Source organism: Rattus norvegicus, chromosome 12 (genome assembly GCF_036323735.1).
Source record: "Rattus norvegicus strain BN/NHsdMcwi chromosome 12, GRCr8, whole genome shotgun sequence".
NCBI classification, from domain to species: Eukaryota; Metazoa; Chordata; class Mammalia; order Rodentia; family Muridae; genus Rattus; species Rattus norvegicus.
Window position 1 is genome coordinate 26,278,010 of NC_086030.1, and position 26,533 is coordinate 26,304,542.

Below are 26,533 nucleotides of genomic sequence, written 5' to 3' on the forward strand. Positions count from 1 at the left end.
TTCCTTCCCACCTTGTCCTCCGGATGGCTAAGGACACCTGGCTCCGGTGCCTGGCATGTTTCCCTTAGTTTTGAATTGCATGATACTGTTTCAGGTGCTTGACGGTCATTTGCCTCACTTCAGACATGTTCTTACGTCTACTGCATTTTAGATGGGGAACAGAAACCCTCATGAGAATTTGCTGCTTTTCCACTGAGCCATGCCTCCAGTCCCAGTGCCGGTGTGTGTCTTTGTGTATGTGTTGCCCTTGGAGATCAGAGGCACCGGATGTCCTGGAGCTGGAGTTACAGCAGTTGTGAGTCCTCCAATGTGGGTGCTGGGAACTGGACCCACGTTGTTTGCAAGAACAGTAAGCACACTGAACTACCAAGCCACGTCACCAGACTGTGTCAAAAAAAAAAAAAAATTCCAGCTGCGGCACACATCTTTAGTCTTAGCACTAGGGAGGCAGAGGCACATAGATCCCTGTGAGTTTAAGGCCAGCCTGGTCTACAGAGTAAGTTCCAGGACAGCCAGGGCTATACAGAGAAAGCCAGTCTCAAAATACAAATTCTTTTTATGGATGTATGTGTTCACATGCCTGAGGAGGGCGCTGGTGTCCTGGGTTGGTTGCAGGCGGTTCTGCCTTGCGTGACAGGAGTGCTGCGGGTCAAGCTTGGGCCCACCCTCTGGAGGGACAGCACGAGCTCTGAGCAGCTGAGCCTCTCTGGCTCCCCTGCCTGTTTCTGATGTCTTCTGCGCTCTAACAGTTCCTGACACCACTTCCTTCCTATCAGGTGTGTGACTCGTGGCGTCCTCTCCCTGAATCTCGCTGTCCTTCCATGGTGAAGCACTAATACTCCGTCAGAGACCAGGGGGTGATGGGATTTGGGGATGCACCCCAACTGCTGTCCTGAGGCAGTGTAAGCTTGGGGTCTGGGGTGCAGCTGAGTTAGGGGCTCTGCCGAGGAAACTGATGACCTTCTTCCCAGAGCTAACTTACCCGAGTCTTGGGCTCACAATATTTTAGGGCCACCTAAAAACATCCTTTTAAATCAGAAGAGGAAGAGGTGGGAAAGATACTGTGAGAGCCAGAGGCTGGAGTGCTACGAAATGCCGTCTTCTGCACATGACACGGTCACTGCACTAAGTCCCAGTGAGGTCTAGTGACAATCCACCATGGATAGGGAGGGGGATAGGGAGGGGAATGGAAACCACACCTCCCCCTGAGGAGCTTCGGAAAGTTAGTGATTGCTGAGGCGAAGGAGCCACGTTCCCCAGTGGTACGCCCAGGGCTGAGCTACCCTTTTCCACGTTTCTCTAATGACACTCCGTAGCTCACAAACACGGGACACCAACATAGGATGGGGCTTGTTAGGGAGAGGGGGTTTAGTAGAAGGGGGCAGGGTGATGGGAGAGGATTAATAGGAAGGGAAAATAACCAAAATAAGGGGAAAAATAAGAACCTGTCATGTGTGGTGATCTATACATTGTAATCCCAGGACTGCAGAGGCTGAGGCAGGAGGATCATATGGATTAAACAGTGAGAACCAGTCTCACAAGCCAGGGCCTTAGAGGAAGGCCTCAGAAGGTCCCTGCCAGTCACCTCCAAGCACCCTGATCACTGGGAAACACCGAGGCAGCACCCTCCCTGTGTGAAGAACACTTTGTAAGAGTAAGGGGTGGCTGCTGTGACAGGGCCACCGTGCTGGGGACCACATGGCAAGAATGTGTGTGTGTCACAGGAGTCTCGCCATGGAGCTTGGCAGCCTTTGTCCTCACTTTCTAGATGTGAGTTGAATAAGCATCAATGAAGATGGCTCCTGCTCCACCATAAGCCACTCAGTGTTATACACACATCACCACAGACAGACAGACACACATACAACACAAACTTCCCCACAGATGCGTGTTGGCTATAGAGTCTTTATTGCAAATAAAATCTGAGGTACGAGAAGCTGACCAGAAGCTGGGAGTGTGGTAGTCCCTGCTGATCCCTTCCAGGTCACCAGGCCGGGCCCACCTGTGCACTGAGGTAGCTCCAGTCCAAGCTCCCACAAGTACAAACTGAGGGCGCCCCTTTTCCAGGCAGACCCCAGCTCAGACAGGATGGTGGCAAAGAGACAAGAAGAAGCCCAAACTTTAGGGAGGTGCAACCCCAGTGGGCTACACAAACCCAACAAATACTCTTGCCTCTCAACAAAGGCGCACCTTCCTGCCCAGCCGCCAGGGGCTTTGGAGTGGTCCACAGAGGCAGGCCTGAAGCTGTCACTGCTGCTCCAGGCAGTCTTCGGTCACTCCCTGGGCAGCAAGCTCAGCCAGCACGTTCTGCAGGTAGTTGGGGTCTGGATAGCCGTGGCCTGTCACGTTTCGGTCCATCTCAGTCTTGTGGTGGATCTCGTTCCACACTACGGTGTCCGTCTCACCTGTGGTGCTGGAAGTCCCCACAGTAAAGATGAGCCGTCTCTTCCAGGCCACCTTCAGGAGCTCCAGGACCTGCCGGAAAGAGGAAAGGACATCGTTTTGACAGCCACTGGGGCTCTGCTCTGCCACACTGCGCTTGGCTCATGAGGTAGGCCCACGCAGGCCCAGGTACTGAGCCCCATGTGGGGACTGGAGCCCTTCCCACCAGCCTTGGGCCAGCCCAGCCCTCTCCGCCATGGTTTCACCCTGAGCTGGCCTTCCCTCCAGATCTGACTGGACAAGTGGCCGCCTCTCCTGCCCTGAGGTCCTCCACATAGAGCTTGAGGCAAAGAGTGGACCTCAGTGGTGGAATACTTATTTAAGAACGGCACTGTGAGCTACACAAACCTGATGAACCCAGCTTGGTGCCCAGAGCCAAGTAATGGTGAGGGAAAGGACTGCAGGGCTGTCTGACAATTTCCGCATGAGAGCCATGCGTAGCCCTTACTGCCCTGTTCCCAAATAAAAGAAACCAACCAAGTCCAGCTCATCGCACCGTAGTCGGAAGAGTTTATTTTTTTAAAATATGGAAGCTTCGCTAATTTGCATGTCCTCCTTGAGCAGGAGCCACACTAATCCTCTCTGTTCTGTTCCAATTTTAGTGTATGTGCTGCCAAGTGAGCGCTGTGCTTTTGTTTTTGAGGGGAATTGGGGTCTTGCTATATAGCTGAGGATGGCTCTGAAATCTTGATGCTTCTGTCTTTAGCCCTGAGCCCTGGGACTGTAGAGGTGTGCCACTGTGCTCGGTTCATGGGCATCTGTGTACACCGGGCAAGCACTGCACACCCAGCAGGCAGGAGAGCTGCCCTTGCTGTGGCCTCAGAATGCCTGGCCTGGGGCAGGCCTGGAGCTTCCTCACCCTTGTGGTTTGGGCCCTGCCCTTCCCAGGCCTATACCAGGCTCCTAGTCAGCCCGTCTATGGCCCTGGAAGCCTCCCTCTTCTTTGACTCTGAGTCCTCGCTGAGGTCCCAGGCTGGCAGTTGTCCCTGCTGTTTCCTGTGGCCACCCAGCATGGAGCCTGGCTCTCCTCTCTGCAGTTACTGTTCAGGTCAAGTCTCCCCACACGAGGTGGGTCCCTGGTGAGAGGCAACAGGCACGGGGGGTGGGGTGGGGCACGGTGGCGAGGCATGGGGACTTACCTTGCGGCCCTGAGGGCTATCTGGCAGGTAGCACTGCCGGGGAAAGCCTCGGGCAGTGAATGGTTTCCCAGGGCTGGGGTGCTCCGGTCCCTGTGAGAGGAATGTGACAACGTGATGGCAGAACTGTGGCCGGCCACAGCCTAGCCTTCCAAGCTGGGTCCACTCCTGTGCCATGCCTCACAGCCAGTCGACATGGCCTCCCAGCCATTCAGCCTACTGCCATGGCACTGGCAACTTCCTCTTCCCTAAAGGCTCTCAACTCTACCAGGGGCAGGGTGGGCACTCCTGCTCTGCTTCGCTTTCTTCATGACCCCCTGGATTGGGTTTTTGACACGGAGCCTTGAACTGAGTCCCTTAGGATTAAGAGTGGGGCCTGCCCCACTCTTCAGTCTTCCTGCCCTATACCCCACCACCTACATAGCACACCTGTGGGCCCCCAATTCTCCAGCCCTAACACAGTGTTCCTCGTGTTTTATGCTTGGTCTCCAGCTCAGACCACATGAGCTCAGCCGACTCCTCCTATGGGAGCTTTTGTTCACTCGGAGAAGGGCTGACACCCAGCATTCCTCCAGGCAAGCCGTCCTGACCCGGTACTGGGTGCAGATGGTGAAAGCGTGCTGGGCGGGGAGAGGACGCTCAGGAAAGGTGCTTCTGGCCAGGCCCCTCACCTGGATGCCATGAGGGATGTTGTAAACAATGAGTATAGTCCCACAGTCTTCGTGGCCTGGCAGGGACATGTGGAACCTGAACACCTCCATCTTCCCCCACGGCTGCGTTCCAGTCTTCTCCCCATAGATGGTTTTGCAGGACGGACACTGCAGACTCCCATCCTAGAGAAGCGGGTGAGACAGAATGAGCCAAGCCCCAGTCCACAGAACAGCCACGTCCAGATGGCAGGAGGGAGAGGTCAGCAGGGGGGACTCCGGCACTGTAGAAGGCCGCACTGTGTACAAAGTCCTGATCTCCTAAGACGTCAGGAGACCTGCACATGGCAGGAAAATGAGGGTCAAGTCCCCACTTAGTCACTTTCCCAGACCTCCCTGCACATGGCTGTCACGAAGTGGACAAGGAAGTGGGCCTCGATGACTACTGTGTGACTGACTTGGTTCCCTTGAGTCCACATGCCCAGGCTGACTAACAGGCCTGAGGAGGGCTCTCCCGGTAAGGGGCATGCAGCCTGCAGTGAGGAGTGCACTCTAGACAGAGGCCGTTTGTTTGTTTGAGCTATTTTTTTCCCCCCCCCGGAGCTGGGGACCGAACCCAGGGCCTTGCGCTTCCTAGGTAAGCGCTCTACCACTGAGCTAAATCCCCAGCCCCAAGCTATTTCTTTATATTAATATGTGTGTGCATGTGCATGTCAGGTCAGCAGACAACTTTATGGCTGTCCCTCCATCTGTACTACATGGACTCGAGGTTAGACTTGTTCTGGAAGCTCCTTTACATGTTTGCCCTGTTCGTTTGTTTGTGGTCTGAGGCAGCAGCCCAGGCTGGCCTTGCACCCGTACCTGAGTGCTGAAAAAAGCAGGTGTGCATGCGTGCAGCCCTGAGCCTTTTCATCTGTGCATGGATTACACCTCGGGACTCTATACAAGATGTGTGCAAACGACATATATGGAGTGGTGTGTGCAGGAGATAGAAAAATAACACTCAGAGGAGCTAGGATCCCTCCCACAGGTGAGCTGGAGAAGTCATGTACTTAGCCCTGTCAGACATTCCTAAAGCTTGGGGTGGGGCTCAGGGACCCAGATGCACCCTCAGAAACATCTTTTTCTTTTCTTTCTTTTTTTTTTTTTTTGGTTCTTTTTTTCGGAGCTGGGGACCGAACCCAGGGCCTTGCGCTTCCTAGGTAAGCGCTCTACCACTGAGCTAAATCCCCAGCCCCGAAACATCTTTTTCTAATCTTGTGTGTGGAACCTAGGGCAGGGGCTCTCTGCTCCTCACTGAGCCACACCCCCAGCCCCTCACTGGGGGATTCTAGGCAGGGGCTCTACCACTGAGCCCCACCCCCAGCCCCTCACTGGGGGATTCTAGACAGAGGCTCTACCACTGAGCCCCAGCCCCTCACTGGGGGATTCTAGGCAGGTGCTCTACCACTGAGCCACGCCCCCAGCCCCTCACTGGGGGATTCTAGGCAGGGGTTCTGAGTCACGACCTTGGCCTAGGTAGGCCCTTATTGGTCTAATTAGGAGTGATTCCAAGTCTTATCACCCCATGGCTTAGCAGCTGCCCTTCAGCCTGCTGCTGTACTAGCACCAAAGATATCTTGGCTACTTCTCTGTTTTGTTTTCTTGAGACAGAGTCTCTCTATATAGCTTGGGCTGACCTAGAACTCAATGCTCCTACTGCCTCAACTTCCAAAACACACAGGTACATGACAGCATATTGAGGCAGTAGGTTTAAAAAGGGCCATGGGGACAGGCCCCTGCCGCCCTACCCAGACCGACTGTGGTACCTTGTTCCCGTTGCAATACATGGCCAGCAGGCACAGCAGGTGGAAGGCATGGCTGCACTTGGTGAGGCGGCCCACGACCATGGGCCCAAGGGCCTTGCTGTCAGTCACGTCACTGTACCCAGAGGCCACAGACAGTTTCTCCATACAGATGATGCAGTCCTACAGGGAGGGATCACAACACACTCTTACCACCGAGCAACCACTGTATGGGTCACAGTGATCCAGTGTAAGGGATCAGGTCTTAGCCCTGTGAGCAGAGGATGCTAGGCCATCAAGTCAACCCAGAGACTATTCTAGAACATAGGACTACACAGGTATCTCTTACTTATGTTCTTGAAAGGCTGACCAAAAACCATAGGCCACGAGGCCAAAATAACAACCCAATGGTTCTTACTAGAGACAAGAGCCAGAGAGGAGAGAGTGTCCCTTAGACAAGGCCACCTTGTTCTTTCACAAAGCTGGCCTGAGTAGTCAGACAGTCATGCCTACCCGACAGGCCTGAGGGGAAAGCACACTGCTCAGGACACCTCAGCTTGGCCATGAGGTGAGAATGAGCTCTAGACACTGCGTCTGAGTGATGTCTACCTAACCATGAGAGGCTGGACCCAGTGTCAGCCCCTTGAAGGCCTTGAGGGCTGAGTTCCTCCTCCTAGGACACATACCTCTTCGGGGGCCACTTTCAGCTCCTCCGTGTACTTTCTGATCACCTGCTCCGGCTCGGGCTTAGGCGCCCCTTCTGGAAGAGAACGGGATGTGAGTGCTGTCCCAGACATGCAAGAAGTGCAGAGCAATGGTGGGGAGGAAGGAAGGAGGCAGGCAGGCAGAAGTTCCGGCTGCGAGGAGGAAAGGTTAGCAGGGCTGAGACAAGAGAGTTAGCTTGAAAGACAGGGCAGGCACCGGACACCTGACCCTGGCTACCCGCATGTACCCCCGAGCAATGTCCCCCAGGAAGCCACCCCAGAAGTGTCAAAGACACTTTTAATATGAGAGCAAAGCACCCCAGGAGATCATGGAGGTGCTGCCTGTCCAACTGTCAATACTCTTCTCAGAAATTTCAGTGAGAGTGGTAGTTTCCAGTCTGGCGGACATGGAGAGGGGCAACATGAGCATCTGTGTGCACTGAGAATGCTGTCACACCTCACTCCTACCTTGGGACTGGAGGACCCGGGTCACGAGCCCACAGGGTTCAGGAACCCAGTGATCCTGGAAGTGGCTGGGGCTTACGGGAGCCCTGAGCTGGGGACCAGAACTCTCCAAGGAGCAAAAGAGTTGGGACAGAGGAGGCAGCAGGGTCTCAGAGTCTCAGTCAAGCTGGAGGAGCAGAAAAGGGACCAGAGAGAACAGTGTAGGAATGAAGTAGTCACCCCACTAGGGCTCCACTGTCACCGGAGGTCACAGTTCGGCTCCTGTTTGGAGGTCAACTTGACGCCTTCAGCCATGGCTGCAGATTTGTAACCTGAGAGCCGGACCACAGGACCCTTCCAGCACAGAGAAGCAGGTGACAGCCACATACCAAGGTGGTTTAGTGTAGAAGCTGGAATCAGGGGCCGTAGGGCTTGATCTAGTTTAGATCCGACCACCTCAGAGACCCTGTCACTCATAGGAGGCGCGGGCCATTAGTTAGCTCCTGGGGAGTGTAGAAACCAGCAGAGGGTACTACATATACCTCATGTGTCTTATACTCACCAAAGATACACACACAACACAGACATACATGCACACCCCTACCCCTCACAATCCCTGCAGACACACTCTGGCCACTGGTAAAGAAACCAGACCAAAAGGTCAACGGCACTGTAGCTACCACAGAGGGGATCAGGGAGCCTTTAGATCAGCCCAGTCAGTCAGGCCTGGTGGTGCAACGCCTTGAAGTAGCCTTGGGTAACCAGCAATAGTTTGTCTCAAAAACGGGTCAGTGGCTACAGAAGTCTCGGGAACCCTCTTCAGCACTGGCTCCTGACTCCCTGTTTGGAGCTAAGCGCCCCCTTGCCCACAGCTTTTCAGAGCTGAAAGGAGCTTCTGTTACCAGCATTTCCCAAAGTGGGCAGGCCAGCCACTTCAACCCCATGAGAGGCACCTACACCCAAGGAGGCCAAGTGTCTGTATTCTTCCCAAACTGGCTACACTAAGAAGCTGCCAGCCTGTCCAGCCCACAAATCTGCGTCTACAGAAGCAGAATACTAGTGTGTGCAGACAACTAGGACTTTTAGCTTAGCTGGTAGACTGCGTGCCCAGCATGCATAGAGCCCTCCCTGGGTTCCACACTCAATGCTACATGAACTGGATGTGGTGGGAGATGCTACCAAGATGACCAAAGTTCAAGGTGGGCGAGACCCCCTGAAGAGTCACAATCGGCAACAAACACTGCAAAGTCCCATGTCCTCGGTGACAAGCCCATCATCCAACAATGCCAACTGCGAAATGTCAGCAGCCACCTGTGCTGGCAGACAGGGCAGGGAGAAGAGGTGCAGGAGAAAAGGGCCACGGTGGGCAAAGAACAGAGTCCAGGCAGCAAGATTTGGAGGAAGCTGAGCAGGGCTAGAGAGTGTGTGTGAACCGGAACTACCTTTTACGGACATTTTCCTCAGCCTCTTAACTGAGCTGTGACTTTTAGAGGTCGGACGGGAGGCGGGAGGGCCGGTGGGCCGGGGTGCACGGCTAAGACACACAGGGAGTCCAATGGCTGACAGCACACTCGTCATGCCTGCACGGGTGCGAGATCAGACATGCAGAGGGACAAACGTTAGAAGGAGGCATTTCACACTTGGTGCTCCTGACCCTGGCCATCAAGACCAAAATCTCCCCAGGAGAGGGGATCTGATCGCTGGAAGGGTACCAGTGCCTCCCCAGACCTGCAATGCAGTACTCCAGGGCAGACACCAGAGAACCTGGACTCCAAGCTCCCCAGGAGTCTGCATAAGCAACTGTGCCCACGGTAGTATGTGGGGATGGAGTAGGGGACAAGGATGGTGGCTTTACGAGAGCAAGGGCAAACAGCCCAGGGGACTCCTGAGTGATGTCTCTCATGCCAGGCGCAGGGAAGGAAAAGACAGGAATGTGGGAGGGTGCAGCCAAGCTGTGGCAACAGGGGGCAGTCCCCAGCAGCGCTGGCTCCAAGAGACTGGGGCCTTCTCTTGACTCTTTGCTAGAGCCACTTGGCCTGGTTGCCCTGCAGTGAGACGCTGTCCACCACCTGCCCACAGCCCTTCTGGACAGTGTGTAACCATGGCTAACACTAAATGTCAACCTGACGGGCTCTAGAACAGCAGGAGACATGCCTCGGAGCACATCCATGAGTCTGCAGATCAACTGAGGCAAAGCCCCTCTGACTGTGGGCAACTTTGTCCCTGGGCTGCTGTCTGGACTGACAGGGTGGTGGTGGGGGTGGGGGTGGGGAAAGCCAGGCCACCAGTACTCATCTCTGTCTAGGATGTGACGTGACCAGCTGCCTTCCCCACCACGTCCTCAAACCAAGACAAAATAATCCTGATTCTTCCTTCCTCTCGCCTCCTAGCTCTTTTTGTCTGGTATTCTGTCACAGGAAGAGGTAAAGTAACCATCTACAGCTTCAGGGACACTGCTGAGGTGGCACCGCTCCCCCAATGAAGCCACCCCCAGGACCCCCAGCTGTGGCCTCTTTCATCTACTGAAAAAAAAACCACAGTAGGCATTGATGTTGACACTGGACAGGCTCCTGTCTCCACAGGACTATCCCATTGGGACCCATACTTCCCCAGATGGACACTCCCCTGAGGATGTCCCTTCCTGACACTTCCCAGGAAAGAATGTGCTCTTGCAGGAGGTCCTTGTCCCTCCCACACTGTACACCCCCACACCCTCCACACACACACACACACACACACACACACACACACACAAGTTCTCTCAGATTTCCATCTGATCCCAAAGGCCCTCCTTCCAGGAATGGATGCCCTGGCTTCTTAGCCACCTTGAGGGCCTCCAGAGCTGGCACAGCTCTCCCACGCCCCATTCCTTTCGAGGACAGGTTGAACTGGAGAGCACAGCCCGCAGCAGAGGTGCAGTGGAAGAGCTGAGGGGCAGCCAGGGCCACCACCCTCAACTAGGTAATGAGTAGGCTGTGCTGGGGACAGAAGCAGAAGCCAGCCGCCACCTGGGCAGCACAGCAGAGGCAGGCTGGGACTGTGTGGTGGCTTCTCACTAGGAGGCATCAAAATGCATGCAGGAGAAGCTTACTGGGAGGGGCCATCACAGTGGGTCACCCATGGGACCCCACTCTGAGAATGCTCCTAGGGTCAAATGAAGTTACCACAGGAAATGGGGGTTTGTGGCAAAAGGACAAGGAAGTGCAAATGGCAGAAAAATGAAAGGGACAAGCAATGGACTGGCTTTCCTCTGGAGAACCCTGACATTTACTCTTTACCTCCCGACTGTGTACAACACGACCAGATGCCTCACGTATTCACTGCTGTACACCCACCATGAAGAGCTGTACCCCGTGGGACCATAAGTTCAAATCAAAGCGCTCCATTCTTAAGTCTCAGGCCAGGCGTTTAGTCACATGGCAAGGAAACCAATACGCAGTGACGCAAGTGTGCTCTCAGCCAGCAGGCATCACTGCACACACTGTGGGTGAGACCCAACGTCACCTCCACCCAGCTTCTTCACTGTGCACCATCTTCTTTCCATCTAGCTATCTGACATCCCTCAGGCCTGTTTTAGCTGGTAAATTTCCTCAGCATGGGCCCCACGAGATAAAGACGTCACTGACCTACTATATCTGCCCAGCATTCCGGGCAGTTTATCTACCTGTGCAGGAGGCGTGGTAGGTATCTGCAGAGGAGCACAGGGGTCCCTGCACCACCACCATCAGCCCCCAGGAACCAAGTCTCATGATTCCGGCCCCTCTGACAGTGTCCAGTCCTACCACTCCAGTCACACAAAACCCACACAGGAATAAGGAAAGCGCTTTGGCGAGGGGCTGTGGCTCAGCTGGTGAGAGGTGCTTGCCTAGTGTGCACGACGCTGAGTTCCCTCCTCAGTGCTTCACAAGCCGGACCCGATGGTGCACCCCTCTAATTCCAGACTCAAGAGACAGAGGCAGGAAGACCAGGAGTTCATACTCATCCTTAGCTATAGTGAGGCTGAGTACACTAGCCTGGGCTATGTGAGACTGTTTCAAAAACAAGAAGTTCCCACTTCAAAGTTATGTAATGACGAAACAGGAACACCCAGGACCACACCCCTCATCACAGCCGACGTTGCAGGGTGACCCTTTCCCACCTCACACCACCTCTCCAGATGCCACGTTGAAAGGGTCTTCGTCCCAGATGGCTGAAACTAAACTTCCTCCTGCACTCCGCTGAGACAGACTTTACCTAGGTGTGAGGCGAGGCCAGGCTGCATGTGACTTCCCTGGCCACAGCTTGCCATGTCTAACTACCTACCCAGGGCACCTATAGGAACCTTCCTGTGAACAGGAACTCCGTTGTCTAACCCCCTGGTCAGCTGTAAAGGACCAAGAGCCATTGTGCCGTTCCGGTTCATCTAAAACGATGTTTCCTTGCCAAGCATGGTGGTGTATTCCCCTAACCCTAGCACTCAGGAGGCAGAAGCAGGCAGATCTCTGTGAGTTCAGGGCTAGCCAAGGTTACATAGTGAGACCCTGACTCAAAAATAAATAAATGGGGTTGGGGATTTAGCTCAGCGGAAGAGCGCTTGCCTAGGAAGCACAAGGCCCTGGGTTCGGTCCCCAGCTCTGAAAAAAAGAACCAAAAAAAAAAAAAATTATTTAAAAATATTTCTTTTTACCTAAGTATCTCTTTGTGTCTGTGTTTGGGTATGTATGTGCACACGAGTGCCACTGCCTACAGAGTGGGTGTGTTCCTGAGCTGCCAGTGTGTATTGTATGCATAGGACCAAAAACAAACCAAAAACCAAACCCCCAACTCGTTTAAGCGCATGAGCGTTTTGCCCGCACAGATGTCTATTTCCATGTGTGTGCCTGGTCCCTGCAGGGGTCAGAGAGAACACGTGAACTGCAGTTCCAGGTTGTTAGCCTGTCACGTGGGTGCTGGGAACCGAGGCCCGGACCTCGACAGTAGCATCAAGTGCTCGTAACTGCTGAGTCATCTCTCTAGCCTGTCTTCCTTTCCATACACCCCAAAAGTGGCAAATGACCTCAGTGGTTCCCCAAAAAGAAGGTCTGATAAAATAGCAGCACGGATGGTTACAGAGTTCTTCAGTGTCTCCCACAAAGCCAAGGGCACCCACACTTCCTCTGAAAACAGCTCTCCTCTGGGCTCCACCTGCCTGTGGCCTGGCCATCACCCCGTCAATGTTCTTGACATAACTCAGGATGTCGATGCATCACAAAGTACCTAAGGAGGGCTGGAGAGATGGCTCAGCAGTTAAGAGCACTGACTGCTCTTCCAGAGGTCCTGAGTTCAATTCCCAGCAACCACATGGTAGCTCACAGCCATCTATAAAGGGATCTAAGGCCTTCTTCTAACATGTAAGTGTACGTGTAGACAGAGCACTCCTACATCTAAAAAATTAAATAACTAAATAGTACAAAATACTAAGAATTGCACTGTGTCTTAGTCCACAGTGGGTATTAAAAAAAAGAAAGAAAGAAATGGACTTCAAACCAGACAGAATTCAAGAGGCTGAGGCAAGATGATCAAGCCTTGGGTTATATACTATGCTAACAGTCAGGAGGTTGAGGTATTGGGCTAAAGCGTTTAGTGCCTAATGGAGTCATGGAGTCTCAAACAAGACAGGCACAGTGCTATGATAGTAACTCTGTCACTTGAGAAGTGCAGGTAAGGAGGATCAGGAGTTGAAGGCCTTCTGTTACAAGGCTGGGCACATAGGCCTTTAATCCTAGTGCCTAGAAGGCAGAGGCAGGCAATCTCTTGAGTTCGAGGCCAGCCTGGTCTACAGAGTGAGTTCCAAGATAGCTAGGGCCATGCAGAGAAACCCTGTCTTGAAACAGAGATGCAGAAGACGGAAGGACAAGGCACTTCATCAAAGCCCGATGGCTGGAGTCTGATCCCTGGGACATGACAGGAGAAAACTGCCCCACAGGCTGTTCTCTGACCTCATACATGAAATTCCTGAAAACCGCACAGCCTGCCCACCGCTCCTACATATAAGTAAATGTAATTTTTAAAGCTTTTAAGGCCTGGGAAGATAGCTAGGCCACATGAAAAAAGCGAGGCCCAGTGGTGCTCATCGTCGTCCAGGCGCTGGGGAGGCGGGGACAATCAGATTCCTGGAGCTGGCTGGCTGGGCAGTCAGCCAGCGTAGCAGAAGCTGTGAGTCCCCAGCCAATGAGAGACTATTTTAAAACACAAGCTGATTGGCTGCTGAAGCCTAAGGTAGTCCTCAGGACCCACCTGCATGCATACTCACAAACACAAACCCTAAAACGAAATGCCAAGACCTGGGGGCTGGAGAGACAGCTCAACAGTTAGAAACACTGGCTGCTCTGACAGGTCTGGTTCCCAGCACTCAAACCCGGAATCACACAACTGCGTTTCTAGTTCCAGGAAATCTGATGCCCTCTTCTGGCCTTTTCAGGAACCGGCACTCATATGGTACACATACACCATTCTGCTGCATACATATACATAATAAACAAATCATAAAACACACACATAAGACCTAACTGGGGCCAAAAAAAAAAGTCTCATGAGGGTCCTGTAAGGAAATGTTCTAACTGTAGTTGAACTGGATGTAAACACTAGAAAGGTCTCCACCAGGCCTGACATGCCCCAGGGCTAGAGAAGCTCCTAGACTTGCTCCCTGGAGGGTAGGGGAGGTATACCAATCACCCCAAAGAAGCACTGATCCCCAAGAAGTCACTTTGAATTTCCCTGAGGACTCAAAGGGTGACGGGGCCTTCACTCCACCACTCCCTCCCCAGTAAGCCGGGTGGGTCACCATCTGTTAGGACACTTACCTGCAAGCGCCTGCTGGACCCTGCTGGGCTTTGGCATCTGCACGGGCACAGTGGTGGGGGCGCTCCCTGGGCTGCTGGAGGAGGGACCGCTGGGGAAGGAGGCACTTGAGGAGAGAAGAGAGCAAACTCAGTGAATGATGCCACAGAGCACTCAGGCCAATGAGTAGCTCAACCCTTTATTGGTGCACTTCCTGTCACAGAACTAGCCACTCTGAGTTTAATTCCCAGAACCCAGAGTGGAAGCAGAGAACCAATTCCTGAAAACTGCTGATCTGCATGTGGGCTGTGGCACGTGACTCACTACACACTAAATAAATAAATAAATACACACAAAAGAAATTTAAGGAAGGCTCTTGGCTGGGTATCATGGCCCAGCACTCAAGGGGCCAGTCCAGTCTACATCTCAAAAGACACAGAAACAGAAATGAGACAGGAAAGCTCTTGGGTACCTACACAGACAGCGTTCAGCAGGCCACAGTGCCAATAAGGCAGGGTCAGTATCGTACACTGTGCTCCAACACAGTTTCTGTGCAACTCCTAGCAAAATAAAATGATGGACTTGGTAATTTTAGTGAGTGCTTATCTTGTGTGTAAGGCAAACTCTGGGTTCTATCAGCTCTGCAACAAAGAATAAAAACCTGAAAAGATTTTAGTATTAACTCTATGCTGTGTATGTATGTGGGTATGTACATTCATATGCGTGTGAGCGTGTGCGAGTGTATGCATGCGTGCGAGTATGTGCGTGTGTGTGCATGCATGTTTCGATCTTGCACAGAGGGAACCTGAAGTCACAGGCAGCTCTGTATCCTCAGGGCTTCCAGGCCAGCCAGCCTAGCCAATCAGTGAGCTCCAGGTTCAATGAGAGACCCCATCTCATTGAAAAACAAGCCAAACAAACAAACAAACAAATGACAAAAATGAACCAACCAAGCAAACAAACAAACAAGAGGCAGAGGCAGGTGGGTCTCTGTGAGTAGGAGGCCAGCCTGGTCTCTGAGCAAGTTCCAGGCCTCCAGGCCAGCTAAAGTCACCCAGTTCAACAGCAGCCTGGGCTACACAGGTGTGTGTGTGTGTGTGTGTGTGTGTGTGTGTGTGTGTGTGTGTGTGTGTGTGTGTGTGTGTGTGGTGTTGGGGTGTGGGGGTGTAGGGCCTGCCTGGGCAGCTTACTGAGACCTTGTTTCAAAGTAAAGAAAACCTGGGGTGCTGGTGAGATGGCTCAGTGGGGAAAAGGCACTTGCTGATGAGTTCAAACTCTGGAACTGATCTGGTAGAAGAGAGAACTCACCCCTGAAGGTTGTCCTCTGACCTCCATGTGCACGTGAATTAGCAGAAACAAGTACATGTGTACATATGCATGCACACGCACACAAAATACATACATGTTAAGAGGAGACACGTTTGTAGCTCAGTGGTAGAGCCTTGCCCAACACGAGTGAGGCCCTGGGTTCAATCCCTAATACTCCAAAATAAATGGATGCGTGAACACATCATAAGAGAACACCATTCGCAAGACACTCTGGTTGGGGCAGAGCTCTACTTCTAGAACAGTTGGCTAAAGGCCTGGATTCCTTCCTACCAGCTCCCCCTTCCCACACAGAGATGCTCCTCAGAGCCGGAACACGGAAGGCACTCAGGCACAGAGGGTAGGCACTATCTGGCTCCTGTACAGCTATGGGCATACCAGCCCCTGCCTCCCAGGTCTGCCCCATAGACAGCCACAGATCACAGGAGTGGAGGGTGGACGCTGCAGGCAGCTGGTGACCTCATCCAGCTGGGAAGCCACACGCCCAATTGGAGCTGCGCTGAGGGAAGGCCTCCTGCGGGGTCTGGAACAGAGCAGTGCTCCAGGGCTGACCTCGGTGATAACACAGGTTTTATTTGCCAGGCAGTGATGGTACAGCCTTTAAACCCTCCTGCACTGAGGAGGCAGAGGCAGGTGAATCTCTGAGTTTGAGGTCTACAAAGTTCCATGACAGCCAAAGTTACACAGTAAAACCCTGTCTGGAAAAAATAACAACAAAAAAGGGGTTTTAAATTTCTTGAATGTTCTCTGCAAATAAGCCTCATGTGGTGGGGCTTCCTGCCCCCTCTATTTTCAGCCCCAGAGGAAGGTGAGGCTGACGGCATTGTGGGTGAACTGATAAAGCCAGAGCTGGGCTGAGGTATTGATGCTACCCCAGCTTGCAAGCTCCACCCCTCCCTAAGTCTGTTTCTACCTCTTCCCTTCTTTTTTCCTTTAGCTATGGTAACATGCAGCTGAGGCTGGCCTAGAACTCACTGAGTAGCTGAAGATACGATGACCCTCAACTCCGGCCTCCAAACTCTGGAGTGTTAGAATTACAGCTGTACACTACCACACCATTTACACAGTTCTAACGATTAAACCAAGGACGCTCTAGGCTCTGCTAATTTAGCTATAGCCCCAGCCTACGGGCCCCTCTTTAGATAGTCACATATATATTCCAGCTGTCCTTGAACTTAGCACGTACCGCAGGCTGTGCCAGCTAAGTGCCAGGATTACAGATGCACGCCAGCACAGCAGCTGCTTCCTGTGCCTCTCCCCCGACCCCTCTCAAGAGGGCCATCTGTGGTGTGAGCCACTCAGATGCTCTGTACCTAAGCGAGGGCACTCAGCCCAGCACGATGGCACACACTGCAAACCCAGCATTCTGGGCAGCACTGCAGAGGCAGGCGGATGGCCCAAGTTTGAGACAAGACATACATAGTAAATTCCAAGCCAGGGAGGGTCAACAAACATAACAACCATGCCCTTCACCCACTTCACCTCTCCAGGGAGCAATGAACTTGAGCCCAGAATCAACACTGCCAGAAAAAACAGAGTTTGGCTCTATGGCTTCCCAGCATGAGAATGCTGTCTAGAGAGAAAGCCCAGGGCCCCACATAAATGGGGTCCCTGGCTACTTCCCCATTCCCAAGCCTTCCCTCACCAGAAAGACACATGAATGGGGAGAGAAAGCCGGACTCTACACCAAATGTAGCTGAGAATAAGAGACAAGGACTTTGAGTCTGTGTGTGTGATATGCACATGTGTGCATGTGTGTTTTTGTATGTATGCAGGGGCATGTGGACATCATGTCCAACATCCCACTCAATTGTTCTTCCTCCTTATTCACTGAGGAAGAATTTCTCAATCAAACCCGGAGTTCACCAATATGGCTGTTTGCCAGCCACCTCCGGTGGCTCTGAGGATGGAATTCCAGAAGAGCCACGCCCTTTGTGTCTGTGTTTCCAGGGGCTCTGAACCCCCATCTTTGCACTGAATAGCCAAGAGCTGTAATCACAGAGCCTCCTCCCCATCCTGACTTTCAGTTTTCCACACAGACAGAACCTGACAGTCCCAGGCACTAGGGGCTCAAGTCAAAGGAAATCCAAGGTCGTCCATTCCCCACCCTGGACTTGGGCTACACTCAGCTCCAATCTGGACAGACTAACAACGACAGTCTGAGGTGACACTACAAAATGGCGGGCCAGGTCCCACTCCAGAGCTGCCACTCCTGTACAGGGCGATGACTACAAAGCCCAATATAAAAATCTCCAGACCTCTCATGTCTTCTGGGTGAGGAAATAAGACAAAGCAGGCCCCCAGAGCCCTCACTGTGGGAAGATCCACAGCAGCATTAGAGGAAAAGGAAAATTCTGGGGTCAGCAAGATGCCTTAGCAATGGAAAGAGCCTTGCCGCAGGCCCGATGACCAGAGTTGGATCCCTGGGAGCCGTAGGAGGAGAGACCTGATTTCCACAAGTTGTCCTCTGACCTCCACAATTGTGCCATGGCACGATGTATACTTGTGAGTGTGTGTGTATGTGGACACACACACAAATGTAATGAAAAGTATTTTAAAACAGCTGAGGCATGGTAGTGCATGCCCTTCACCCTGGTCCTCAAGGAGGCAGAGGCAGGTGAACTCTGTAAATCTGAGGCCAACCTGGACTACACGGTGACAGCCAGAGCTATGCAGTGAAATCCTGTCTCAAAAAAATAAGTTAATGAATTAAATACAATTTAATAAAAAGAAAAATCCTGAACATACAACACCCGACTCTCACACAGGACAGTGGCTGACACTAGGACCCACGGCAAGAATAGAAACAAGGCAGAGAGAGCATCAGTTCTAATCACACAGGCATGGCAGCGCAGAGGCAGTGGGGAAGGGGGCCCCTCAGAGCAGAGGCGAGGAGAACACAGCAGATGCTGCTGGGTGTGGTGGCTCCCGCCTGTACTCCCGACAGTCTGGAGACTGAAGAGGACTGTGAGTTCAAGCCAACTCCTGAGTTACAGACAAGGCAGCTGACTACACTGCAAAATTGTGTCTCAAAAAAAAAAAAAAAAAAAAAAGTGGGGAGGGGAACTGGGGAAGGTGGGGGCAGGGTGAGAAGGCTCGGTTGATAAAGGGACACTGCCAAGCCTGAGGACCGGGCCTGATCCTTGGTACCCACATGTTGGAAGTGAGGAAGCAACTTCATGAGCAACCCTCTTATCTACACTTGGAGCATGGTGAGCGAGTGCATACTGGTGCACACACAAAATACATCAGCAAAATTAATATAGAAACTATGGTCAGGGGCTGGGGAGACGGTTAAGAGCATTGGCTGCTCTTCCAGAGGACCCAGATTTAACTTCCAATTCCCACAAGGTGACTCACAACCTTCTATAACCCCAGTCCCAGGGGATCTAACACCTTCTTCTGGCGACACACACACACACACACACACACACACACACACCCCGTATCATATACACATATTTTTAAAAATTTTTACAAACAAGGTGAGTGGTCCTCTGACTTTTATGTGCATATAAACCATGTCCACAGCACACATACACTCTCTCGTCTTACATGAGTTGATAATCATGTGTTAAACCACATTCATGGCTATCCTCAGCTAGAGGAAGCCTCTGGAGCACAGGCTAGACACACCTGGTTAATGTTTCAAAACTGCCAGCCCTCGTCACTGCCCTTCACCAAAATGGTAGGCAAGTTGTCCCGCCCGGCTTTACAGAGGCGGGTGGCGCATGACACATTTTGGAAAGTTTTCCAGCGCCCTCATTAGAGCATGTGTTTTGCTGCTTAAAGGGATAAGACTTTAGCTAGGAGGAAATGTCGCCTTACCCAGAAGCTCAGTTACAAATGATACAGCTTTGTCTGGAGTGCACGTTCCCAGGGGGCACAGCCAGTTTCACCTAGACTGAGCACAGGGGGAAGGGAAACCACAGGAGCTTTACAAAACGAAAACCTAAAGAAAGGGTGTGAGTTTCCACAAAAGCCTGGGGTCACTTTTAATGGGGCTCAGCAGCAGGCGAGTAGGTCCAGGCTCCCGAGAGCTGTGCTCTATTTCAGACTGGCCCTGCCTGACTGCTGCTGCCTCCCCCCAGACAGCTCTACAAACTCTCACCTAGTACAGCCGACCCTCCCCTCCCCTCCCCTCCCCTCCCCTCCCCTCCCCTCCCCTCCCCTCCCCTCCCCTCCCCTCCCCTCCCCTCCCCTCCCCTCCCGTGGCTGTAAGGCCTGTTACCACAGCCCCTGGGGAGACCGAGGGGCCAAATGTTTGCATTTCTCCCGGTGCCAGCTGGGGGAAGAGACCAGAGGGTTAGCTAAGCCTCATGCCTCTACAACCCATCAGAGCAGAGAGCTTGAGGAAGGCCACAGAATAAATTAGACATGGGAGGCTGGCGACATGCCACCAATCCTGACGGCCTGAGTGCAATTCCCAGGACCTACATGGTGGAAGGGGAGAAACTGACTCCAACAAGCTGTCCTCTGACCTCCACACACACCAACCCACCCACACCTATGAAACACACATGTAATGTTTCAATCTGAAAAGATATGGGTAAACGTTTGCTAGTTCAGACTGGATAGGTTCGAGCAAGTGAAAGGATGCCCCTCCCAGCTCCTGAAAGGCCTGAGGAAACACGGATGCAAGCAAGGCACTTATGCCAGGAGGCAGCCAGCTTGCTCTGAAGCTGTCCAACCAACACAGCAGGCTGGCCCAGTTCCCCTTGTCTCCTGCCACCCAGCGAGTAACAACAGGTAGCAGCTACCCAGCAGCAAGGTGGCCCAGTGACCTCCATCGTCTGCCTGGCCTGCCAGGGAGTCTAAGCAGGGTCTGTAGGCCTGATGTGGGGAGGAGAGGCCCCAACCTACAGAAGCCCAAGCTGAGGAGAAAAGATCCAAGACCAAGGCTGACTCATCCCAAGCCGCCAGGTAGAGGCTCTGTGGACACCTCGCCTCTGTGAAGGGCTCACAATTATAACCCTGGTCCTCATGAGCTGAAGGATTGAAAATGAGAGGTAGCCTGAGCTACAGTAAACTCTAGGCCAGGCTAGAGAGAGAGTGAACTATTACCTGGGAGAGGAAGAGCGAATAAAGGAGCAGGGAGGGGTTGAGGAGGAAAAGAGCAGAAGGGAAAAGGAGACAGGAAAAGAGTGGGACAGAAAAATTGACCTCGACTTACAGCAATTCAACAAAGCTGAAGCTGCTTCAGTGTCCTTGGCTGAGCACAGAACCCCATCCCCTCAAGGACCGACCACACGCTAGGCCTAAGAGCAAGAGAGGGGGACATCCCAGGAGCCCTGCAGGCTCATGTCCATGAAAAGCCTGCCCAGGGCCGGTGATGCCTGTTTGGACTCCCAATTCCCAGTGGAGATAGGCCCACATGTCCCAGAGTACACACACATGCCCCACCTCAGGAGAAAGACAGGGAGGATGGTAATCCAGGCCCCAACTCCCCCTCGTCCAGCAGACACCTCCTCACACTCCGCACACTCAAACCAGCTTCAGTGCCTGTGTCCCACCCAACTACCTGCTTTTCCTTTTAGGGAGCCGGCAGACACCTAGGCACCACCCTAGGCAGACAGTATCCCACTGAGCCACACCCGAGATTCTCACTGGGGGATTCTACCACTGAGCCGCGCCCCAAGCATGGAAGATTCTAGATAAGTCATTCTAGTGCTCTGCCGACCTGCAGGTCCTGATCTGCAGACTCTAGTCAGACATCTCTGATGTCCATCTCTGCCGAGGTATCAAACCCCTGGGCAGCTCGCCCTTGTTCAGGTGGGGTTTAAAAAATACTGTTGGGGTTGGGGATTTAGCTCAGTGGTAGAGCGCTTGCCTAGGAAGCACAAGGCCCTGGGTTCGGTCCCCAGCTCCGAAAAAAAGAACCAAAAATAAATAAATAAATAAAAATAAAAAATAAAAAATAAAAAATACTGTTAGCTTTTCTAAGATGCCTGTGTGTGCCGGGCACTTTTATCTTTTTATTTTATAATTTTTTAAAAAATTGTTTTAGTGGCGATGCTGAGGATGGTAGTGTTAACACTCCAACGGGAGGAGGAAAAAAGAGAATGGAGAAGTCCAGGTCAGCCCGAAATACAGAGAGACTTCTTTCTAAAAACAAAATGAAATTAAAACAAATAAACATAAAATACCAGAGCTGGTGAGATGGTTCAGTGGGTAAAGAAGACTGCAGTCAAGCCTGATGACGAGTTCAATCCCAGACCCATACACAGTAGGAGAGAACGGACCCACTCCGTGCACTGTGGCACTTGCAGCAGTGCGCGCACGCGCGCGCACTCTCTCTCTCTCTCTCTCTCTCTCTCTCTCTCTCTCTCTCTGTCTCTCTGTCTCTCTGTCTCTCTCTCTCACGGCGATAAAATTATTTTTAAAAATTACTATCTAAAATCAGGCATGGTGGCACACACCTTTAATCCCAGCACTCAGGAGGCAGAGGTAGGCAGAACTCTTAGTTTGAAGAGAGTTCTAGGACAGCCATAGCTACACAGAGAAACCTTGTCTTTAAAAAATAACAAACGAAAAAATCATGATCTGGTTTGGGGGCTGGAGAGATGGCTCAATAGTAAAGCACTGGCTGCTCTTCCAGAGGATCCAGGTTCAATTCCCAGCATCACATGGTGACTCACAGTCATCTGTAATTCCAGTTCCAGGGGATGCGACATCCTCCCCCCGCACCAGGTATGCATGTGCACAGACACAGTACAGGCAAACCACCACACACTTAAAAACAAAACAAACTATTAAACCAAACCACAACAGCAAATTCCACCTGGCTGTGCACGAGGGCATAACCTGTAACCTCAATACCTGTTAGACCGAAGCTAAAAGACTGAAGGCCAGACCAGCCTCAGCCGCTCAGCAAGCAGAGCTGGGGCCCAGTGCAATGCAGTCCCGGGGGCCAAGTGCAGGCTCCTCCATCTCTAGCACCATGAGCCAACAGAACTAAAAGCAAACTGCTTGGTTTGGATGGGCCTCAGACACCATCACCTTTCTCGGGCGCTAGATCCCAGGCCGTCCACCTTCCCCACTCACCCCAAAACAAACTGTGGGCTCAGGGCTCAGGGTTAGAGCTGCTGTTTCCACCCCCATATCTGCACTGCCGGGCACAAGGCAGAAGTCAGTGAGTTATTCCCGGTATCCTCAGGGCACAGAGCCCCTCAGATAGTATGGAAGCCTGGGAGAAGTTGGCTGCACCCTAGGACCCTGAGAATGGACTGCTGGGACGTGGGCAATGGCCTATACTCCCAGCACTGAGGCTGAGGCGGGAAGCTTGACGAAGGTTCAAGGGCAACATACTGAGTTCTGGGTCAGCCTGGACTACAGAATATGTCTGTTTTTAAAAAACAAAAACAGAGTTGGGGCTGTGCTTGGTTGGTAAAGTGCTTTCCTGGCAGGCCCGAAGCCCTGGGCTTGATCCTCTAGTACTTGAGAGTTAGAGACAAGAGGATCAGAAGTTCAAGATCGTCCTCAGCTATTCAGGAAATCTGGGGCCACCTTGAGCTACATGAGACCCTATCATCAAAAATACATAAAAATTAAAAAGATTTAAACACTGCCGATCACAGGACGACCAGGACTCAACAATCAAAGTGCCACGGCCTGGTAGCTCCATGGGACGTCAAAGTGGGAAACCAAGGAGGCTCGGCACATAGGTGGCACTTGCAAAAGAGAACACACAAGGGGCACGCAGACGTGGAGGTGCAAGGCTGAGGGAGAGGCTTTCCACAAAAACAAAGTTCCCACCGGGAGGTACCTGGTTCCACTGGAGGTGGACGGTCCTGAGGGCAGGAGCTGTGGCCCCAGGTGGGAGAGGCTGGAGTGCAACAGGGACTGGTTGCCTGGAACAGGAGGTGTGGCACCCCAGGGGCTGGTGGTGTTCAACCTTGGCGCAGATCTGGCCCCAGACAGTGAAGGTTTATTGTATGGGGCAAAGGCCTGGTGGGCCCCAGAGACAGTGGCGGTCCGGTGGGGTGCTTGGGGGGCAGGATAGGCAGGCAGGTTGGTCATGGAGTGGCGGTAGCGACCTGACACAGGGCCAGTTCCGCTACCATGGAGGCACTGTTGGCAAAAGCAGATGAGTCCCATTTGACGTGGGACAGCGATGTCTGAAGTCACTGGGTAAACTGGCCCCACTTGGCGTCGCACACTCCGGCAGAAGCTGGAAGTCTTGTTGGTTTGGGTTAGGGTGGCATAGTTGACAGTGTAGTTGTACCCCAGTGGGGCCAAGTCCACGACCTGGATGCCCCGGGCCACTTGCTGTTCCAGATAGTCACAGATTCTAGCTTCGTAGGCTATCCAAGATCCGTCATCACCCAGCCACTCCCAGACGATGCCCTGGCCTGGGGCAGAATTCTGTGAGAACAGGTGTCTGCGCACGGACCTCATGGTGCCTGTAGAGAAGGATCAGGACCCATAAATGAGAATCCTCCTGCTGCTCCACACGCTGACGCATGCTGACATGGCCACACCCACTTTTCTGTTGAGTATGTGCCCGTGTGACACCATGGCATGTCCATGGTGTCACTGTCTGTGTGCTTCTGTGTTTTGTATGGATGTCTGTACTTGTAGGTGTGTTTGCCTGTATGTCTAAGTATCTATGTCTGCATGTGTGTCTGCCCACACCATGTCTGTGCACCTGTGTTTGTGTATGTACATCTGTGTATGAATGTCTATATGCGTGTGTGCCTGTGTCTATGTGTTATCCATCTGTGATGTGTTTGTCAGTGGTGTGTCCATGGTATGTATATGTCATGCTTGAGTATGTATACTTGTGTCTGTGTATGTGTCTGTACAGGCTTGTACTTGTACATACATGTGTGTATGTGTCTGTGGTATGTGTGGCATGTCTGGGGTGTACTTGTGTCTATGTGTGCGTCTGTGTCTGCTTATGTCTGTGTTGCTGAAGTTGGACCCCGGGGACCTCACATGTTCTAGGTATGGGTTCTACTACTGAGCTACATCCCCTGTCTCAGGTCTTTCCCTGCAATAATTCAGCACCATCACTGTTGGGAGACGAAGACGATCAAATGGCTATTTGACTCAGGACTAGCAGATCCTATTTCATCCAGATTCCACTGTAGGGTATAGAGGCTCACAAGGCAAAGGGTGCCAAAAGGTCCAAATCACAAAGCAAGAGCCCACCCTCTATAGCAAAAGACGTTAGCAGCTTTCTTGTCAAACATGGCTGACACTTGATAAGGCTTTCTTTTTCCCTGCTTTTGAGACAATTTATTTTCAAAGTCTTACAAATACTCCATCCTTGGCCCAAATACTGGAATTATAAGCAAGCAGAAGACTCTTGAAACTACCACGGTATACTAACGCATACCAGCCAGTCTGCTGGAGGATGGAGCCAAGAGAGCCTCCACATGTACTCCCAACACATCTGTCACCACTACAAGGTCCATTCCTCCCAGGTAATGACTGGTTTCTTTTAAGACAAGATTTCGTGCATCCCAGCCATACCTAGAACTCACTATGCAGTCGTCAAGGAGAGCCTTGAACTCCTGACCCTTCAGTCCCCACCTCCACAATGCTACAATTACAGGTACGTAGTCAACGAGGGTTATGCAGTACTGGGGCTAGAACCCACGGCTTCCTGCACAAGAGGTAAGCACTCTCAACTGAGCTACATGCCCAGCACTGGTTGCTATTATTAATTAACGCACCCAATCAGATGTGATCATGTAAAGAATAGGGATGGAAGGTGTGTCAGTCACATCCATAACCTAAAACCTAGCTTAATACCAGCCCAAAGCCAGGCACTGTAAGGTATAGAGACTGTAAGGTAAGGCAAAGGGCACCAAAGGACCAAGTCAGAAAGCAAGGGCTCACGCTCTATGAGGCAGAAGGGTCTTACCAGTGTCCTGGCGGAACTGAGTCCAGCTGGGGAGGTCGATGATGTAAGGGGCCAGTGAAGGATCAGCTTGGCCTAAGGGGATGCTGTGGGCCAGGCTCCCCAGTCCAAAATGCTGGCCCCTCTGCCGGATAAACTGCTGCTCAATAAAGGAGCAGACAGTGGCACTGTAGGGGTGCCAAATGCCAAGACCATCCTGCCATTCCCACACAGCCACCACCACATGGCTAGGGTACACCTGCGGCAGAGACGAGCTTGGGGCCATGGCCATCTTCCGCTTTCTCTGAAGACTTCACACCACTCTGGGCTGCAGGTTCAGGTTCATTGCCCAGCACCTCTGGGGACCTAGAAAAAGACACAGCATTTACTCATAGACATTAGGGACCTGTCAAACAGGTAAAGAAAACCAACTTTTATGTTTTCCTTTTGAGACGGGGTTTCTCTATGTAGTCTTGGCTGTCCTGAAATCCTTCTGTAGACCAGGCTGGTTTCCAACTCAGAGATCCACCTGCCTCTGCCTCCCAAGTGCTGAGGTTAAAGGAGTGTACCACCATTGCCTGGCTGCCTGAAAACCAGCTTTCCTCTACCACCTTCAGGGTACCTTGGATCAACTCTTGATCTCCATGTCTTGCTCTAGCAGACAGGATAATTAAAAGTCATTCTTGGAGTGGGTGAGCCAGCCCTGAGGGCGTGAGAGCTGACCCCGCCCCTCACCAGCTACGGCATGTGGGAGAGCAGCCTCGCCTGGGCCCTGGGCGGCACAGTAGAGCTGGTCCTGGTGACTTGGGTGAGAGTGAGCTGGCCCAAGGCCAGGAAAGTGGGAGAGCTGGCCCTGCTCCTTGCTGGCTTCGCCATTGGGTGAGCTAGCCAGGGCAGTGCTGGAGAGTTCACCCTGGTAGTGTGGGTGTGGGAGAGTTGGCAGCCTGACCAACTCAGCTACTACCCAGGCCCAGCTCCAGGGCTCTGAGTTGGCCCACTCCAACCTCCACCGCTTCTGTGAACTGCGGGAGCACGTGAGGAGGGTGGTCCCGCAGATCCAAGCTGCAGAGTATCTGTGGAGTTCCAGTGAAGACCCAGTATTGGTACTGTAGCAGAAGCCAGAAGACTCTAACCAAGGACTCACTGCAATGAACATTTTTAAGTAAAGATATCTGAACAAAAGGGTATACTGTGGGACACACCGTGACACACTACAGCTTCCACAATGGGATAATTTTTGTTTATTTTTTTATTCTTATTTTCTATGTTATGTTGGTGGGGAGGTTGCAAGGGCCCAAGGTTAGGTACAAAAGAACGGGGAGATGAGTGAGATGGGGTGCACTATGTGAAATTCACAAAGAATCAGTGAATTCTGATGTGTGCACAAAAGACCCACACAGGCCGC

General features: G+C 52.4%; 1 protein-coding gene and 1 non-coding gene across 4 annotated transcripts in view; both read right to left on the reverse strand.

The window, feature by feature from the left end:
• Window positions 1-1,889: 1,889 nt before the first annotated feature.
• Dtx2 (deltex E3 ubiquitin ligase 2) overlaps window positions 1,890-26,533 on the reverse strand; it is a 39,643-nt gene continuing 14,999 nt past the window's right edge. For 2 of the 3 annotated variants that reach the window (XM_039089526.2, NM_001107157.2), the window contains exons 3-11: window positions 25,153-25,494; window positions 23,047-23,683; window positions 13,979-14,082; window positions 8,600-8,737; window positions 6,696-6,769; window positions 6,034-6,192; window positions 4,250-4,411; window positions 3,582-3,671; window positions 1,890-2,475 (exon numbers count right to left, since the gene is read on the reverse strand). In XM_039089526.2, the coding sequence (XP_038945454.1) occupies window positions 2,248-2,475; window positions 3,582-3,671; window positions 4,250-4,411; window positions 6,034-6,192; window positions 6,696-6,769; window positions 8,600-8,737; window positions 13,979-14,082; window positions 23,047-23,683; window positions 25,153-25,420 (1,860 nt within the window). In that variant the 5' untranslated portion in view covers window positions 25,421-25,494 and the 3' untranslated portion in view covers window positions 1,890-2,247. The remainder of the gene's footprint in view (window positions 2,476-3,581; window positions 3,672-4,249; window positions 4,412-6,033; window positions 6,193-6,695; window positions 6,770-8,599; window positions 8,738-13,978; window positions 14,083-23,046; window positions 23,684-25,152; window positions 25,495-26,533) is intronic. The other variant, XM_006249159.4, reaches the window with a different exon arrangement.
• On the reverse strand, window positions 2,962-3,067 carry LOC120096097 (U6 spliceosomal RNA). The gene has a single exon (XR_005492129.1). It is a non-coding gene; the product is annotated as a U6 spliceosomal RNA (small nuclear RNA).